At 46.5% G+C, this 18356-nt stretch overlaps 1 protein-coding gene across 1 annotated transcript in view; it reads left to right on the plus strand.

Moving 5' to 3' along the window:
* zfpm2a (zinc finger protein, FOG family member 2a) overlaps window positions 1-17758 on the plus strand; it is a gene marked incomplete at its 5' end in the record, with an annotated part of 151274 nt that extends 133516 nt beyond the window's left edge. The window contains 3 exons of the mRNA XM_079503022.1: window positions 12591-12797; window positions 14508-14729; window positions 15145-17758. Of these exons, the coding sequence (XP_079359148.1) occupies window positions 12591-12797; window positions 14508-14729; window positions 15145-17702 (2987 nt within the window). The 3' untranslated portion in view covers window positions 17703-17758. The remainder of the gene's footprint in view (window positions 1-12590; window positions 12798-14507; window positions 14730-15144) is intronic.
* Between the last annotated feature and the right edge of the window lie 598 nt (window positions 17759-18356).

An 18356-nucleotide genomic window follows, 5' to 3' on the forward strand; every position in this document is an offset into this window, starting at 1 on the left:
CTTGGCTGTACATTGGTCATCTCCAATGGCCGTGAATGAGGGGGAAAAAAAACTCAAAGCATGGAAGCTTGGAAGCTTGTGAGGGGAAGGAGAAAGGATTGTAGAAGTGGGCCAGAGGAAGTTGAGGCTGCCATCATTGAGGACTTGTCAGTCTAAACCAGCTTAGTTCAGCCAGCCAGCAAAGAGTCTCAGACTGACAGGCAGCACACAGTTACTCGGACCAGTAGCTGGAGGTTCATGTCTGCCGACTGGAAATATTCTATATTCAAATAGAAATTAGAAAATTGAATGTGTTATTTCAAGCATAGGATTTGGCAGTGCCTACGTTTATTTTTTCTCCAAAGATTCATACATGTACACCCCCCCTAAATAAAATAGCTTTAGGATTTTTGCCAGTATTCCATTTGCGCAATTATTATTTTGTCCTTTTTTACTATGTACAGTAAAAAAGAAACAGTTGCCAAACCGGGCACAGCCAGGAAAATGAATATTCTAAAGGGTGTTAAAAAATGCACACGTTATCTGCAGAAATAAAAACACAGGTAATTTTCTGTTAGCGTGTGCAAATGGAGGTTGCAGGTGTCGTCCATCCATTGAATCAGTCTTTATGATGTTAATTAGTTGTTAGCGTAATTTGCAGCCTCCGCCATCAACCGTGAGGAGTTCAGAGACCTGCTGTTAACTGGGAGTCAATGCCATGGCACCGTTTCAAGAGCGCCCAAACAGGACGGCCAGTGATAACAAACAGGTGATGATGAGGCCCTGATGCCTATGGCTGTGAATATCACAAAGACAATTCAAATAGTAGGGAGAAATGAATCTTCTGGACAGCCTATCAAATGTTAAAACAATACACATTGCATGCTATTTGCTTATGCAGGCGGTGATAAACTGTGCTTATTTAAAAGATAAACAAAGGGGGAATCTAGCGCCGTAAATTGTGCACGCGTGTTTATTCCCTATGAGTAACACCAGAGGTTTATAGTCCTAGACACACCATCACAGGCACCTATACTTTATGACTCCACTGTTTGTGCGATAGCAGTATTTATGATATTGGAATTTATGTACTGTATTTTCCACTGTCTGTGTGGGAGTGGGTGGACTTGGCTTTGTATTCCAAAAGAACTTCAGGAGAGGCGGTTATTTGTCTCGCGTTAGAATGAATGTCTTTGAATTACGTCAGTTTCACAGAGGTCAGCTTCATTATCCACACTGTGCTTCTCAAAGGAGGCAGGCCTCAAAAGGTTAAATTCAACATTCCAAGTTTTTTTTCTCCAAGAATGAAATCCATTGGAATAGAGGGAGTTTCATCTCCTCAGCCCCTGCAACAGCTAATCTTAACCCCTCGCAATAACATTTCCACTCCACTTGCTCCGACTCCAGACACATTTGCTCTCCCTTGCCGCTCGTGTCCTGTTAAGATTTAAACAGCAAACATAAAATGCAGAAGATAACCTGCGAAGGCTTTGGAGACTTGACTCCTTAACATTATTTTAAAGACCAGATCTGAGAGTTCCAGCGCAGCAGTCAGGAGCGATTATCTGCTGTGATCCCTCTCCGATGCACCAAAGTCATTCATCTGCCGATCCTCCGCACCCCCCACGGCCCCCTATGCAAAGGCAGACCCCCTAACCCATTGATACCTGAGGCTGAATCTGGGAACGCCTTCTAGGGCCTGACCTAAGGTTTCTGAAAACCTTCAAATTTTGATTCATTCTTTTTTTAAATAGTTATGTTTTTTCAAAAATAGCAGACCTACAAGTTCATAGCGCGCCACTCGGTGGCGCGCTATGAGCTTGTAGATCTGCTATTTTTCAATAGCTAAATTATAACAATAGCTGATGAGACACAGAGAGAGCGCCGGCATCAAGGGTAGAACAACGTATAGGTTGCACCAGGCATCAATGGGCTAATCATGTCGACACTGTGTGTCAGTGCGGTGGATGAGTAAGGCCTAGAGATGAGAACAGCTCTGTAAACATGGGCAGGCAGCAGGGAGCTTCCGTCTCCCCCCACTCTGCTCGGAATAAGCAAACGGGAAGATTTAGGGATTTTGCCGGGGCCCAACTTTGTAGTATCGGCTCAGGGTCTTTTTTTCGACGTTTTTTTCCAGGGCGCTGCCTATGGGATATTGTTCTTAGCTTATGAAGTGCTGCGCGTCCGATATAAGCTGTGTGTCTTTTGTCAACAGCATTACAATTTTTGGGGGCCGGTTCCTATTCTTTTTTTTACCCTCGCCCCACCCATGGATTTAACTCTTATACAGTGTAATACATGTAATGTGTATGTATTTTCGTCATTGACCTTTGCTGTTGACCTCCAGCGCACAGATAAACCAGCGGACCATCTTTACGAGGAACTCATATAATACTGGAGCAGTGATATTTCATTTGACCTCTCTATTGTTAACTTTTTTTCCCTCCACACTGTGCTGATTATGAACTATCATGACAGACCAGTAAATCTAGTATGCATGTACACTGTGCATTCCATAAACAGGCTAATACAATTGGCTATATCAAATGGGATGTATATTAACAACAGTTGACTGTGCTCTCTCTCTCTCTCTCTCTCTCTCTCTCTCTCTCTCTCTCTCTCTCTCTCTCTCTCTCTCTCTCTCTACCCTGTCAGGATTCTATTATGGAGCGTGCTCCCGCCCCTTGTTTTGATACAGCGGTAATTTAAAGACCGATCTTAATTGACTTATTTTTTCCGCATGTCTGTCGGAGCTTGTGCATGCACCGCAATAAGAGTCTTGTTTCTTTATTGGGCCACACACAATGTACTGAGTTCAATTTTACCATTCATAATGAATGCAGCCTCACCATTCAAATGCAGCCATAAGCACACAGCAGATAAGAATTTAATTAAATGTAGATTAAAACCAAACAGGAAAACACACTGGCTGATAATTTTTTTATCACGTCCCCTGGTCATATTTTTCCCTCATACTTTCGACTTGTTCCTCCTTGGGCTACATCTTTTCAGCTTGCCAAAAGTGGCGAAACACCTCACACATCTCGCCATGGCGCCGTGAGATTGTGTAAAATGCAAAACGAGGGGCGGTCACACGATTAATCAGAATCCTTGTGTCGGGGAGGATGGAGGGCGGCGGTTGTGTGTGGGGGGAACAGAGGTGGAGGGAGGGAATTAGTCGCTTCATCCCAAATTTGCATCATATTCCAAAGGACAATCCCAGCACTGTAGGCAAGGGGAAACATATCTCTCGCTCTGCAGGAACAATTAAATATTTTCTACAATATTGAATAAATGTCACCTTCAGTATCAAATTGTCCATACTTGCTAAACACGATGTTACAGTGAGTGCCTGGAAAGCATGCCTGAGAAGCGAGAGAGAGAGAGAGAGTGCACTATTTCAGACATGGACCACAGCCTCGAATAACACAGCACACATTCAGGAGCTGTACGGTGTTCACCTCAGGCGCTAATAGTGTGATGAATTCCACTGGGATACAAGGGAACCAGAGAGAACTATAGCCATTGTTTGGCAACTATGCACTGCTGAAATATTGTGCTGCTCGGTTATAACATGCAGCACACACACCAAAGGGTATGTTGTGTGCGTTGGCGCATGCGCACGGTGCATGGGTTTGGAGGACCAATTTACTGAAGTCATCTACATATCCAAATGTTTTCCCACAATTTAGAATATTCCTTACATCCTGCAATCCTGTAGGGTTGGTTGTTGTGATTTTAGCTTTTTGTTTTCCTCAGAAGTAGAACCATATGGCATTACTTATTATGTTGCATATTTCACTTGGATGCAGCGTTCCTAACAGTCTGACAGCTGTTGGCTCACAGAGGCACCTGAATACAGCTTGAAAGATATTCAAGTCTGAATCCCAAGAGGGGGCTGTTTTGTTTTTTATCAGTGGTGATGGTTCGGTCCTCCACCTGCACAAAAAAATCCCCATGACCTACTGTACTCAGATAGGATCGTTTATATGCAGACCTCATAACGTACAGTGTACACAGTATAAAATCCTCAGTGTTCATTTATACTTTTGTAACTCCCAGAGTGTAGAAAATGTAACCATTTGGTAACATTTTGTACCCTCTCGGAGTTAAGAGGATTTCTTTTTATTGTGTAATTGCTGAAGAAATAGAATTCACTATAATCTTGTTACTGGAGTTCCAGCATTAAAATAACATATTGCGGTCTTGCACCGGTAGACATGCTTGCCTCGTGGTCAAACTGGCTGGACAGTGTGGCATGGACGGGGCTCTCATTTCAACACTGGAGCCACCGCGGCCATCTCCTCCGAGGCTGATGCCTTCCCTGCCGCTGCCCGCCTCCATGTACCCCCGTGCCCGCCTGCCCACCATGCTGGTGGTGCGTCTCAGTTCCACTCTATTACCCTCGTGCAAGCGATTGGCCTTTTCTGTGGGGAAAAGAGCAATTTCCTGTCGCAGTCTGTTTGATCAAGTGCTAAACCCTTGTGATCAATAGAGAGACAGATGTCGGCTCCAGATGGCCGCGTGGTGATACCTGGGGCAGTGCGGGGGCTTGCCAGGACGACAGAATGGCAATGAGCAAGGGCAGCGGCTGCACTCCCGTTGCACCAGCCACCGAGACACAATGTGACAAACGCAATTAGGCCTTTTAGCTGCAGATTATTTATTTCGCTCGCAAACGGACAGAAAATTTAATTAGCACATACTTATAGCAATATGTAGAATTACAGGGGTGCAGAGACACGGGCCATGTTGGGGAATGCCGCGCCGTTTGGCTGGCACACACGTGTGTGTGTGTGTGTGTGTGTGTGTGTGTGTGTGTGTGTGTGTGTGTGTGTGTGTGTGTGTGTGTGTGTGTGTGCTCTTATTCTGTCTCTTGCTTTGTATCACCATACAACACCTGCAGTTATATTGGTCCTACATTTTATATCGGGATCGGGGCCGCAAATTTGTATTTTATCAAGTATTCATGAAGAGAAACATGTAACTTAATGAATTCTGTTCCCCACAACCGGATCAATAGCATTGCACTCCAAAATGGTTGACAGGTGCATCTCTCTGGCTCTCTGTCCTTCCGCAAAACGCCAGAAGGCCCAAATAGACCTTTCCAAAGATGAGTGAGAGACTGAGAGACGGTTCCATTTTTTAAACGGCATGGATTTGCATTAGGGACGGCATCCACCGCAACATACGCACACTTGCGTGCACGCGCGCACACACGCACACACACACACACACACACACACACACACACACACACACACACACACACACACACACACACACACACACACACACACACACACACACACACACACACACACACACACACACAAACACAGACGCAGCCAGCCAGCCCATGTGGCGCAGGGCCGGAGCCATGTTGGAGGAACCACTGAGGCACGTTGTGGTGGCACCGCGCACTACCAGAAAACTGAGCTAGCTGGCGTTGGACCTCTGCCGTTCACCTGCTCCCACAGAAGCATGATGGGTAGGGGGACGTGGGCCATGGGGCCGCAGCTGGGGGGTTGGGAGGGCTTTGGTCTGCGGTGCTGCTCAGCACAGCAGCGTCCTGTCACAAGGGGTCTTCTGGTCCCATTAGCAGGGCTTGGTCAGAACAGCCCCCAACCAGTGTGCTCCCTCAGCAGGGGCCACAGTAAACACATGTCGACTGGCCGCGTCCAGGCCCCAACCAGGACGCAGGCAGCCCTGCCCACAGAGCAGGCGCAGCTAATAGAGTGCTCATTGGGACAAACCTGTCTAAATAAAGAACATAGCGGACTAGACCCAAGAAGAGCCTTTAATAGCACACTTGACTCCAGTGAGAGTGTGTGGCAGTTAATGAGGGAAAACAGCATTGTGCTATAGCGTTGTCTTAAAGAATCTGCAGCTGGCATTGTCTTGGACTGACAGCAAAAATAGAAAGTGTGAAATGTGCTGCATTTTGATTGTGCTTTGCTTTCTGGTGCTGTAATGTGTGGAGCAATATTAAACGTATAAGGGGAAAATGTAAAAATAAGTTACTATTTAGTACAGGTCATTTTTCATATAATAGATTTATTTTTACTGTACAATAAAACAGGTGTTATTGTAATTCACAAACAATTCAACAAATTTGACTTGACTACATTGTATTTTATTTATAAGGATATAATGTGAAATGAATGCCTATGATAGGCCTTTTTAGTTCTCATTTGTTCTGTTTTCCGTCTCTCACTCAACACTGTAACACTGTTAACACTCGCTAGCATGATTCTCACTTCAAGGAAAAAGCCACAAGTCTCCAGAGACCTGCTGGAGAAATTCTCTTTTAATTGCAAAGTAAAGCGACTTATTTTTAAGCAGTCAAGTATTTCCTCAGTCACATTATTTCCAGAAGTAGTACGGTTTTTTTTCTTCCCCCAGCTGTTTTTCTCTCCACAGAATTCATAAATGTGTGGTGAATGGGATTGTTCTGTGACGTTGTGGTGGTTTTATGTCTTTGTTGCCTGTGAATGTATACTGTAGAGAGACCGTGCACGACGCTCCCCTGGGACCACTTTTTAATTTGTGGATTCTGACCTGCGTGCCATTCGCTCAAGGCCATCCATGAGCTCTCGGTGCCGGCTATCATCTGCACAACACTTGAAGCTAAAATTAGTCTGGACATTGTAGTGCGAGGGAGTGAAATCATGGTTTTGGGTGGGTGTCAGAAAAGGCTCGATAAACAAATATTTACTCGGGAATGTTTCTTTCATTGGGTTTATTTTTTTCCTCTCTCTAACAAATTAGTTTATGTTAAATTTTTGAGAGTACCAAATGCTAAAAATACTAAAGAAAATATATTTGTCATTACTGAAGAATCCTATTACAGATTTGCAACTGATAAGACAAGATATATATTTTGAATGTAAAAAAAATTAAAAAATTAAACAAAAACAAACTGAAACACAATTTCATCCCAAAGATCAAATCCAAATTAATTTAAAAATGTGTAATAACAAACTAATAGCCTTTTCCTTGAATTCCTTTGGCATAAAGAGACTAAGGTGTTCACCACCTACCTCCTTGGCTGTGAGGACAGGAACTGCCTGGTGTGCTGCCTGCCATCATGTCTGAGGCGTATATGCATCAGCACAGCATCATCACGGCAAAACGGCCATTGGCTGCACAGCTTGAGCTTAAGCTTGAGTGTGAGAAGAGTGCCTCCTAGTGGCCAAAAGTAACATTGGAGGAGGAAGCGTAAGAGAAGGAGGCAGACAGAGTCAGTCTGTGTCAATGCCGGGGCAGAGGACGCTCTCACAGCGTAATACTGGTACAGTTAGCTGATTCTAGTTTACTGGGTCGTCACCAATAGTGAGCTTGTTTGATCCTGTGAGTGATGTTCCTATATAACACCACTGGTTGTTAGGAAAGTATTAAGTCACTATTTCCCACTTTGCTTGCTTTGGGTTGTGGTCTGATGGTGGTTTGACTATTATGACTCATCTCATTGTGTTCAACTATGATGAACACTATGAAATTATGTCCTGCATTTCCGAAGATAATTGGAACGAGCATTGTCGTGTTGTGAGAATTGCATGCATGCAGATGATGTTCATCTACAGCTCATTTCCGATTCAGGAATCACATTTACTGGGGGACTTTTGGGTATGTGTTCTGTGGCGATCTACCTCTACTAAGATTGAGCCTTGTTAAAAATCTAGAAGCCGTTAACAACGTGCAGCTACTTGATATTCGTAGCTGCCAGGAGGCTGTTCCCATTCGACCAGGAGGACTTGGAGCTGATTTGGAGACAAGAGTAGAGGTCTTTAATTACAACCCTCTCTATGGCCTCAGGCACTACTAGCCTCACTCCACAATTAAGACCAACAGTTAGCAGCACACAGCCAATGGGACGAGAGGAGACCTTTAAGGGCCCAAACAGTCACACCAAGGAAAAAGCAGTTTGGCAAATCTAGCAGCTTGGGGATAGAAATTAGGTGGGTCACTCACAATTTGTCTCTGACATGAATTTAAAGTTAAAAACTTTTTTCTCTTTTGTTTACCTCGTGTTCCGTTTTTTTCACACACGGCCATGCATGTATACCCACGCTTTCTCAACCCCTGCCCATGTCTCAAAGTGAACTGGGTGACGCGTTATAAAACATGAGCCATGATGCATTCTATTCTGATAATGTTGATAGGCTACTGTTAGTTTTCCCAAAAGCTCCATTCTCCCATCCCATAATATGTGGTTTTTGGTGCAGTGGGACTGTACTCTAGTGCTGTAATGGCCTGTGCAATGGGTAATGTGTTTGGACAGATGGGAGAGGCAAGTGCTGATGTGCTTAACTACGCATTTTACAGCTAAACTATTAAAGAGTTGTGCTGTTTACACACCAACATTTGAATACCTGTCTTCAGGCCAGTTTAATTATCCGGGCCCTTCTGTTATTTCGGCTGCTTTGTTGTCTCTGAGCTCTGCACAAGGCTTGAGAGATTTGTTTGTGCCTTCATTAAGATATGGTGGCGGTGTGCAGGGAGCAAAAAAAAGAAAAAACTATTTCATTCCTGCTGGAGTATATCTCCTCTCCTCTCCCCCCCGCCCCCATACATACACAGATACTGTACACATCCGTTTTCTTATAAAGTCATTTAAAGCGAGGAAATTAAAAATGGCCTCTGATGCCTGCACTTTGAAATCTCTTGGGGCTTTAGGGAAAAGGGGAGAGGCATACATGTACCTTATTAACACCCCAGCCCCCAACCCCCAACCCTCCCGACGCGATTCATCCCCAGACGTTTGATTAGAGTATAAGTACTTATAGGGAAAAGGGGCTTGCGTTGTAATTTTGTTTCTTGAATTCCTTCATATGTTCATCTTCAACTGCATGTTCAAATAAACCATTAATCAAAGGGAAGAGGGAGAGGGCATTTAGCCAGCAGAGCCACAGTGAGCTGGTGGATATGGTATTGAGAGACTGTAGGAAGCAGTGTTTTTTTTTTTAATTATCTGGACTACGTACAGGATGCCGTTTTTGATTGTTTTAATGAGGCAGCTGGCCTATTGTCTCCCCTTAATTCCTCTATTGTTTTTAGAATATGTCATAGTTCTTTATTCTTTTATCAGGTGCTCTGCAGGAGGATTTAGACAATAGCCTTCATTCCGACTGCATTGGCCACTGCACAAAGCAGCTCACTGCAGACAGTTAACAGGCAAACAAGTGCAAATCACATACTGCACTTTTTTTTCCTCAAGTCTTTCCCCTAGTTTAAAGACTTGTGGTATTGCTCTTTCACTCTCACTCTTGACCCTGCTGGTGCTGTGCCATTCATGGAGATCACACCATTGTCAGAGGTTTTTAACCTGTGTCTCTGTGACATGGATTGCGAGCCATGAAAAGGCTCTCGGAGGGAAACAACCGTGCAGGGGAAACAGAGGAATACTGAGAGGAGACTGCTGTGGCCAGGAATATGGGGTTTTGTGTGCTGCCCACCCCAACGCCTCTGAGCAGTCAATTTCCTATGGCAGAGCCATCTCCTGTGTGTGTGTGTGTGTGTGTGTGTGTGTGTGTGTGTGTGTGTGTGTGTGTGTGTGTGTGTGTGTGTGTGTGTGTGTGTGTGTGTGTGTGTGTGGTGTGCATGCATGGGTGCATGCTTTATGGAGCATGTGAATGTGTGTGAAGTGTGAATGTAGGGCTGGGTGATTTTTTTTTTACCAAACTGTGGGGTGACGTTTGGTTCTTTCACAAAATATTTACACAATGAGATTTGTTTTTGATATAATAATCACCGGTAATGACTATATAATTAAGTGGGAAAAGGCAGAAAAAAATTACTTTAATGTAATCACAGCCTTTAAAACCAGGAAAAGTCAATGATTTATGCCATATCACGATATTCCGATGTTCAAAATCCCAGACGATATTTTGTCTCACATCGATATATTTTGTGTACGTGCTCATGTAGTGTAGGCCCTATTACTTACCTGCATGAGTGGGTTCATAATGTACAGTAGTGTGTGTGTGTGTGTGTGTGTGTGTGTGTGTGTGTGTGTGTGTGTGTGTGTGTGTGTGTGTGTGTGTGTGTGTGTGTGTGTGTGTGTGTGTGTGTGTGTGTGTGTGTGTGCGCGCGTGCGCGCACGTGCGCTGTGTGCCGCGTGTGTGTGTGTGTGTGTGAACGTGTGAATGTGCTCATAGCACATTACAGTACCTGTCTCTTGATTGGTTCCAGTGCTGTAGCAACCAGACTGCTGCCTCAGTGTTTTGTGGGCTTGGTGAAAGTGGGACAATCACTTCTACAATTCACTTCCAACATTTCCACACACAACAGATGGGATGGGTAGCATCCTTGGCTGAAGGGCCCCAGTCTCGGTGCATACCCCGTTGTCAAATTGCAGCATCTAAGCACTGTTATAAAAAATGTTTTCATCAGGCTCTACACAATGTACTTCAGTGGAGCCGAGCAGGGCGTACGGTATCTTTGATTTGGATTGATCTAAAAACGGCGATTTGTATCGCAGAATAACACGGCCTCGTTCATAATTCTCTTTGTAAGCAGAGTGCTCTGTGCTAAAGATCTTTTACAGGGGATGAGAAACTTTTGTGGTGACGACTGCGATATACCCCGACACCCTCCAATCCCCCCCTATTGTCAGTGGCAGTTTGTATCTACCTTGATGGTAACTCGGGCAGGCAGCGGAGAGGAGTTTTGTTATTTTAATTAGGAGATAAAAATTCAAAGGGCCTCTCCAGGCAGTGTGTGGTGTGACAGAATCAAAACGATGAAGTGGAGCGGCCTGAAGTGTGCGTCTCGTCAGAGCAGATTGGCCGACAGATACGCGCTGCTCTTTAAAGCAGCACTGGCACACACACACACACACACACACACACACACACACACACACACACACACACACGCAGGGACACACAGTCGCCCCTGCACACAAATGTGACTGTGAAAGATGGCATATTTTAATGCCATTTCACTTCTTTGACACATCCGTACTCGTCTAATTTCCAGAGCTCCACTAGCAGATAGGAGGGGCAGAGAGGTTTTAATCAGAACGTGAAATTTGAAGTACTCAATTATAAATTGAAATAACGGATCAAATCGTAATTTAATGCGAGCGATGATTTATAGTTTATGCATCCCATGGCAGGATGGCTTAGCTTCTGTCCACTCAAATAAATCTGCCTGAAAAATCTAATTGATTATACAGTAGGAGGAAACCTGACGTGATGATCTTAACCCTGTCCACGGGGCGGTTTGAAGCCTCAGGTTCTGTGTAAACACGAGTAATCAGTTCAATCACAGTAATCGGCGGGGCGGGGTCCTTCCAATCGCCTGCCCCTGCCTCCGCTCCGCGCGTCTCCTCAGGTCTTTTCTTTATTCCACAACAGATGGGCTCAAATCGCCAGGGCCCCTCGCAGCCTGACGCTCCGTCGGAATGTTTGCACATCTTTGAAAGCTAACAGCGCGCTTTAATTAATTGTCCGGCTTTCGTCAGAAACAATGTCCTAATTCTGCCATTTAGCGGGAGCATATCATGGGTTGTTGTTATCTCCCCAGCCAGATTTCTGTAAATAGTCACATTAAAAACTTTAATCTCTTCAGTGGAAAATGAAGTGCGGCTGAAAAGCCTGTCATGTGCTGAGATAAATATTATCTAAGCTAAAAAACCTCCCCCACCCTGGTCCCCCCCCCCCCCCCCCCACCACCACCACCACCAGCCTACCCGTCCCCTTCCTCCTGCTCCCCTCCTTTCTCTGACTTAATGAATACGTTCAGAAGATTTTCAGAGGACCGTTTAATCCCAAAACACAACAACCTAATAATAACGTGGAGGACCTGCCTCACTGTTCTAGCCAACAACTGAGCCTGGTTGAAGTGTCAATGGCGTTGAAATGGAGGCCCACACGGTGTCCTCAAGATCACGTCACATGCGGTCAATTTTAAACGTGGTCCTTGTGTGAACCTCCGCCTCGGCGGGACCATACAGAAAGGTCACGGAGCTCACGGAGCTCTGTGCAAATGCCACATCTCCCTTTAACCACTTAAACGTTTGAGGTTCTTATTATGTTGTTGTTATGTTGTTATGTCTTGTGTACAGCGACCATATACCCATATGGTCGCTCTTCGGATGTTGTAGCAGTAACAGTGACAGTGATAAACAACAATTATATGATAGGGAATTTAAAAAAGCAAACATCTATTACCGGTACATATCATCGCTGTCGGGTGGAAACCTATGTAGACTGAGCTTGTAGATCGACTATTTTTGCTAGTTTTGTGTGACACTGTAGTATGACGAAGTACAGCATTAATTTACCCCAACAAAACGATATCAGGTTTCTGTCCGACTGTGACTCCACACCTAATTATAAACACTTTACAGTACATATTTATTTACATACTTAGTTGACTGGGGTACTCCAGGGCTCTATAATAGGCCCACTAGTGTTTCCCGCTACACCAAAGCTAATCACCTATAAAATATCCTATCTAGAAGCTCACAGCACGTTGCAGTGTGGGCCGAATGGTCTTCCCAAAACATGTGGCATTATTTTATTTTTGTAAGTGTGCTGGAAAACACGTCCAGTTTTCCCAGCATGCGTCTAAACGGTCCCTTCTATTTCTGTCGTGTCCAGGTGGCCAACTGTGGTGCACCACCACCAAGAACATGATGGAGGGCGAGGAGCTGGTGGCGTTTGCCGTGGACTTTGACTCGCGTCTGCAGGCGGTGAATCACTTGTCTCTGAGCGAGGGCATGTACCCAGCCCGGCTGCTGGACAGCATTCAACTCCTGCCACAGCAAGCCGCAATGGCCTCCATTCTGCCCACTGCCATCGTCAACAGTGAGTGGCTGCACGCACATTTTAACAATTTATCCGTGCCCACATAAATGATAGCATACAAGGACACAGATATTAAAGGTACACACACGCACACACACACACACACACACACACACACACACACACACACACACACACACACACACACACAGACACTTTTGACCAAATATGTCTAGCGACGATATGGATATACGGTAATATAGATAGCCATAACGCATTCTCAGATCTCTTCTGCATGTCTCCTTCTCTCACTGTTTCTGTCTCTTCTTCTTCTATCTTTCTCTCTCTCTCTCTCTCTCACACCCATTCACACACCCACACACACACGGCACGCGCGCGCACACACACAGCGCAGTCCACCGCCTGCACTCAGTCACCTGCTTAACTAGGAGCGTGTCTCCGGTGAGTGTAGATTAACCCAGATGAGTCTCTGTGCTGGAGATAAGAGCCATCGACCTTCAAGTTTGGGGTTCACATAAACACGCCGAGGCTCAAACTAACCTGTTAATTGCAAATTACACGCCTCATGCAAATAGTGTGTTTGTTTACTTAATAAGGGCTATCTGGGTTCAGCTCGACAGGGAGGCTTCTGCAAGCAGATGGTCCAGTGTTCTCGTTTGCCCTTGAGAAAGGGCACCAACCCAGTGGTAGCAACACAGCTACATGGATGAGGATTTGCCAGTACAGCCTTGAAACATTAGCTTTGACTGTCCGTGCCACAAAAATATAGAAAAGGGGGGAGTTGTGTACGTTAGTGTCTGTGTGTGTGGGAGGGAGAGAGAGAGAGAGACAGGTAGAAAGCAAGAGATCTAAGCCATGCGCCACTTTTTAGGAAATGGAAAAAAGAATGTGTTCCAATGGATCCAATGTAGTTATTATGTAGTCACAAGCGTTTGTTAATCTTTGTTTTTTTCTTTACCACTTAGCCACTTGAACCCCAGCATGCCACCTATTCTGGTGGGAGCATTCGCCAAAAGTAGACGATCTACAAGCGACACGTTGAGAGCATGTAGATCGGCTACTTGTGTTGAAGAGATTTGGTGTAAACGGAAAAAAGTAGTCAAAGTACAGTTAGGGTTGAAGTGGTTACGCCCTTTCAACCTGGCCTCCAGATATATTGGGAATGTCATTATAGGCGTGTCACACGCACACCCTCATTCCTCATTAACTAGCCTCACCTGTCTTTAGTTATCTCTACTAATCTACTGTAGCGCCATACCCCACAGCCAATCAGACCCAGCCGCTCCACACAAGCTACTCACCTGTCCCTCATTAGTTCGCTCCTATATACCCCTCTCTTCCGCTCTAGCTCAGGCAGTCTTGTTCCAAGATTCTACACATCACACGGTCACGTCTGTGTACCGTTATAATATCTAGTGATTATTTGTCTTTGCTTTCGACTACGTTTTGTGGATTTCATTACAATGTTTGAAACCTGCACTTGCATCCAACAATGTCATTACTAGGGGAAAATGTTCAGAAATGTTCAAATCTTTCAAAAAGACGTGTACGACTGTACGTGCAACGTGTACGTGTTACAATGCATTGTGAGCTTGTAGAATGGCCATTTCCACGACAGTGTCGTACAACAAAGTATAAAATATATAGGGCATTCATAACAGGGAATAGGGCATTCATAACATTCATGACATATGGAGCTATGGAGATGAAAATATGACATCCCCCGTTTGTCTTCATGTCTGTGTGCAGAGGATATCTTTCCCTGCAAAGCCTGTGGGATCTGGTACCGCAGTGAGAGGAACCTGCAAGCGCACCTGATGTACTACTGCAGCGGGCGAATTAGGGAACCCGAGGTGGAGGACAGTGACACCGGACCGCACCACACCCCCAGCATCTGTCCCTTCCCACAGTGCAACAAGAGCTTCTCTGGAGCCAGGGCCCTGGAACTGCACTTGAGCACCTCACACAGTGGTGAGTGGAAACGATATGAAGGATTATGTACTGTGAAGTTAGCGTGTGTGTGTGTGTGTGTGTGTGTGTGTGTGTGATATGTATATATATATACCATACTGTATATACAGTAGATGTTTGTGTAGACACTGACAGAGATGTCAGTCATTGTGATAAAGGAGAAGTTCCTGACATGTGGAATGGGATTGGGAAAATGACAGTTATTTTCCTTCTCTGAAATATACATATTCTTCTGTCAGACAGCACAGCTGACTTGTCATTTGTTGTCCTGCTAAAAAAGGGTGGGTGGGGGAGGGGACATCATTGATAGGAATACTTGGCATAATGCAGCGCTTGATGCTTTTTACAGTTACTGTAAGTCTAAAGGAGAAGTGGGATTGTGAGCAGTTCTCTCCCTTTTTTATCTCCCACACAGGTGTCAAAATGGAAGAGAGCCTCCCTCCTGGCACCAGTTTGAAATGCACAATCTGTAACTACACGGCGGATTCTCTTATTACATTCCAGCATCACATCATGTCTCACTTGTCACAGGCGGCCTTCAGATGCAATCACTGCCATATCGGCTTCCAGAGCCACAGGGAACTCTTACAGCATCAGGACTTACACGGGCACGGCGGCAAACTTCATAGGGGGGGCGACGGTACGGAGCATTCCCCCAGGGGGGCCGAGGAGAGACTCCAGCAGGCCCGCAACGAGCTGGCCGGCAGGAAGGACGCCCTGCTCGGGAGTCCCAAAGGGACGCTCAACAAGGAGACTAATACGGAGGGAGAGGCTGACAAGGCAGAGAAGAAGCCCATGTTGTCTGTTCAGAAAGGGGACGCCCACCCGGGCAGCAAGGCCAGTTTCTCTTACACCAGGATCAAGTCTGAACCCTCGAGCCCCCGTCTGGCCTCCTCCCCCGTGCAGCATAGCATGCCTACATTTCCCATGGGTCCCTTCCTGTCTCAGTTCGCTTTCTCCCAGGATATTTCAGTGGTCCCGCAGGCGTCGGAGATCCTGGCTAAAATGTCGGAGCTGGTTCACCGGCGACTGCGTCACGGAGGGAACAGCTATCCCCCTGTCATCTACAGCCCCCTCATGGCCAAAGGGGCCACCTGTTTCGAATGCAATATCACCTTCAACAACCTGGACAACTACTTGGTCCACAAAAAGCACTACTGCAACAGCCGCTGGCAGCACATGACAAAGTCCCCCGACTTCTCCAGCCTGTCAGACAAGGTCCCCGAGGCGGTGAGCCCCAACAGTGGCCACAGTGCAGTTAGCATGCTGGCCAGCCTCCACCCCGCGGAGGCCGACAGCCACCTCATGCAGTCTGCCTGTCTGAACTCCAGCGTTTTGGACATGATCAATGCTGGGGCCAAAGGGTCTGACAAAGAACTCCCGGGGGAGGTGAAGAAGGCTTCCACCCCGACCGGCACGGAGGAGAGGCTGAACGACAAGCAGGCGGATGGGAAGAGCCCCAGCACGGCTCTGGTGGAGAGCGACGTCAACGACCCAAACCAGACGTCCTGCACCGCCTGCAACATCACCTTCAGCCGCCACGAGACCTTCATGGTCCACAAGCAGTACTACTGCGCCACCCGCCACGATCCGCCCATGAAGCGCATGTCTGCCAACAAGGTGCCCTCCATGCAGAGGACCATGCGGACCCGCAAGCGCCGGAAGATGTATGAGATGTGTCTCCCAGACCAGGACCACCCGAGGCCTCCCATGGGCCAGCCGGGTTACCTGGGGGTTCCGTCGATGGGGAACCCCTGTACGTCACAGGAGACCGCGGAGAGCCTTGCAGACCGCTTCCACCCGCGTTGTGATATCTTCCCAGGTATGGTGCCCAAACACCTGGAGGCTTCCCTTACCGTCACCAAGTCCATTCTGGCTCCCAAATGCAACACCATGGACCCACAGGAGCTCGATGCCCCCATTGATCTCAGCAAAAAGTGCTCGCCAGACAAGACTTGTAACTCCCCAAAAAGATTGTTGGATTATCACGAATGTACAGTGTGCAAGATCAGTTTTAACAAAGTGGAGAACTACCTGGCACACAAACAGAACTTTTGCCCCGTCACAGCCCTCGCTGCTGCCGCCCAGCAGCAACAGCAGCAGCAGCAACAGACCGAGAATAGCAGCCTGGAGCCCAGCCTGTTCCCAGAAGTGAAGACTGAAGGCAATAACAGTCCCGATGACTGCTACGATAAGAGCCCGGGCAAATGTGAGAAGAACGGCAACGGGAAGATGATGGTGCAGAACGGAGGTATGTTTCCCCCACACTTGGGCACTGTGCCGGGGCTCAAGCCTTTCGCTGAGCCCCAGCTCATCCCTAAAGACGAGAACAAGAACATGTTTCTGCCCCACTGCCTTTATCCCGGAGCAATAAAGAAGGTGAAAGGTGCTGAGCAAATATCGCCGTATTTCGGGATAAAGCCGACCGATTATGTGGCAGGGGGGCCGGCGGTGCCGGGGGAACCCGGCGAACAGGAGCAGGCCGTTAACGGTGGAGTAGGTGGAGCAGGTGGTGGTGGAGGAGACACAGGGACGCCCAGAGATCAGCCCCAGCAGCCTGCTGCTAATGGCTGCCCCCACCCTGGCAAGGAGCCCCTGCCACTGTTGCCCAAAAACAGGGGCATGGTCATCGTAAATGGGGGGCACAAGCCCGAGGAGCGCTCGGGCACGGCTCCACCGCAGCAGGACAACCAGTCCCATAACCCCCAGCAGCCAGATGGCCTCCCCAGTAATCCCTCACCTACGTGGGGCACCGAGAACCCGGCTGACACCAATGAGAACGTGTCGCCCTCCTCCAAGTCCCCGACCGAGGAGCCGGCACCTGCAGCCAATAAGGGTGTGAACGGCTCGGCCCAGGCTCCTGGCAGCGGCAAGTACTGTCGCCTCTGTGACATCCAGTTCAACAACCTCTCAAACTTTATCACTCATAAGAAGTTCTACTGTTCGTCACACGCAGCGGAGCATGTAAAATAAGATGGAGGTCCGTTGTTCTCCTCCACACCGCCCCCAGCCCCAACACTGATCCCCCCCAATTTTGCCCTTTTTCTTCTGTTTTGGTACACTGTTGTGTCTGGAATAGTGCATCATGCAGTTCTGAATGCTGCTTGTGGACAATCAAGAGAAGATTCTTCTTTCATCGTTTTAAGACTGAAAAATGCAAAACCATTGGATAAAAAAGGAAAAGAAAAAAAATGAATCTAGAGTAATATTGGTGCCACTTTCACATTTATTTATTTTACAATCAGTATTAATAGGAGTAGTGATTTTAATTTAAATTCAAAATGAAATTTATATCAGAGTTGTTTGTAATGTTATTGTATAGTCATTCTTGTGTAGCACACATCGTTTACACTGTAATGTAGGCTCAATGAAACAATAGACAGAATACAAAAATGAGATGCATTTTAGACACAAAAATAGCTACTGAGGCACTTGTGTATTCTTATTTGCTGTACCAGTTTTTTGTATATGCCCAAAATGTCACTTTGCAGCTTGCTATTCATGACTTGTTGGCCTTACAAATCACTATTTGGAGGTGATAATCAGGCACAATCCTACGCCTCAGTGATACTCAGTTGTGAGCAGGTATAGAGCACAGAAAATAGCTGATCTACAAGCTCACAACGC

Source organism: Electrona antarctica, assembly GCF_951216825.1.
Source record: "Electrona antarctica genome assembly, chromosome: 6".
Classification (NCBI taxonomy): domain Eukaryota; kingdom Metazoa; phylum Chordata; class Actinopteri; order Myctophiformes; family Myctophidae; genus Electrona; species Electrona antarctica.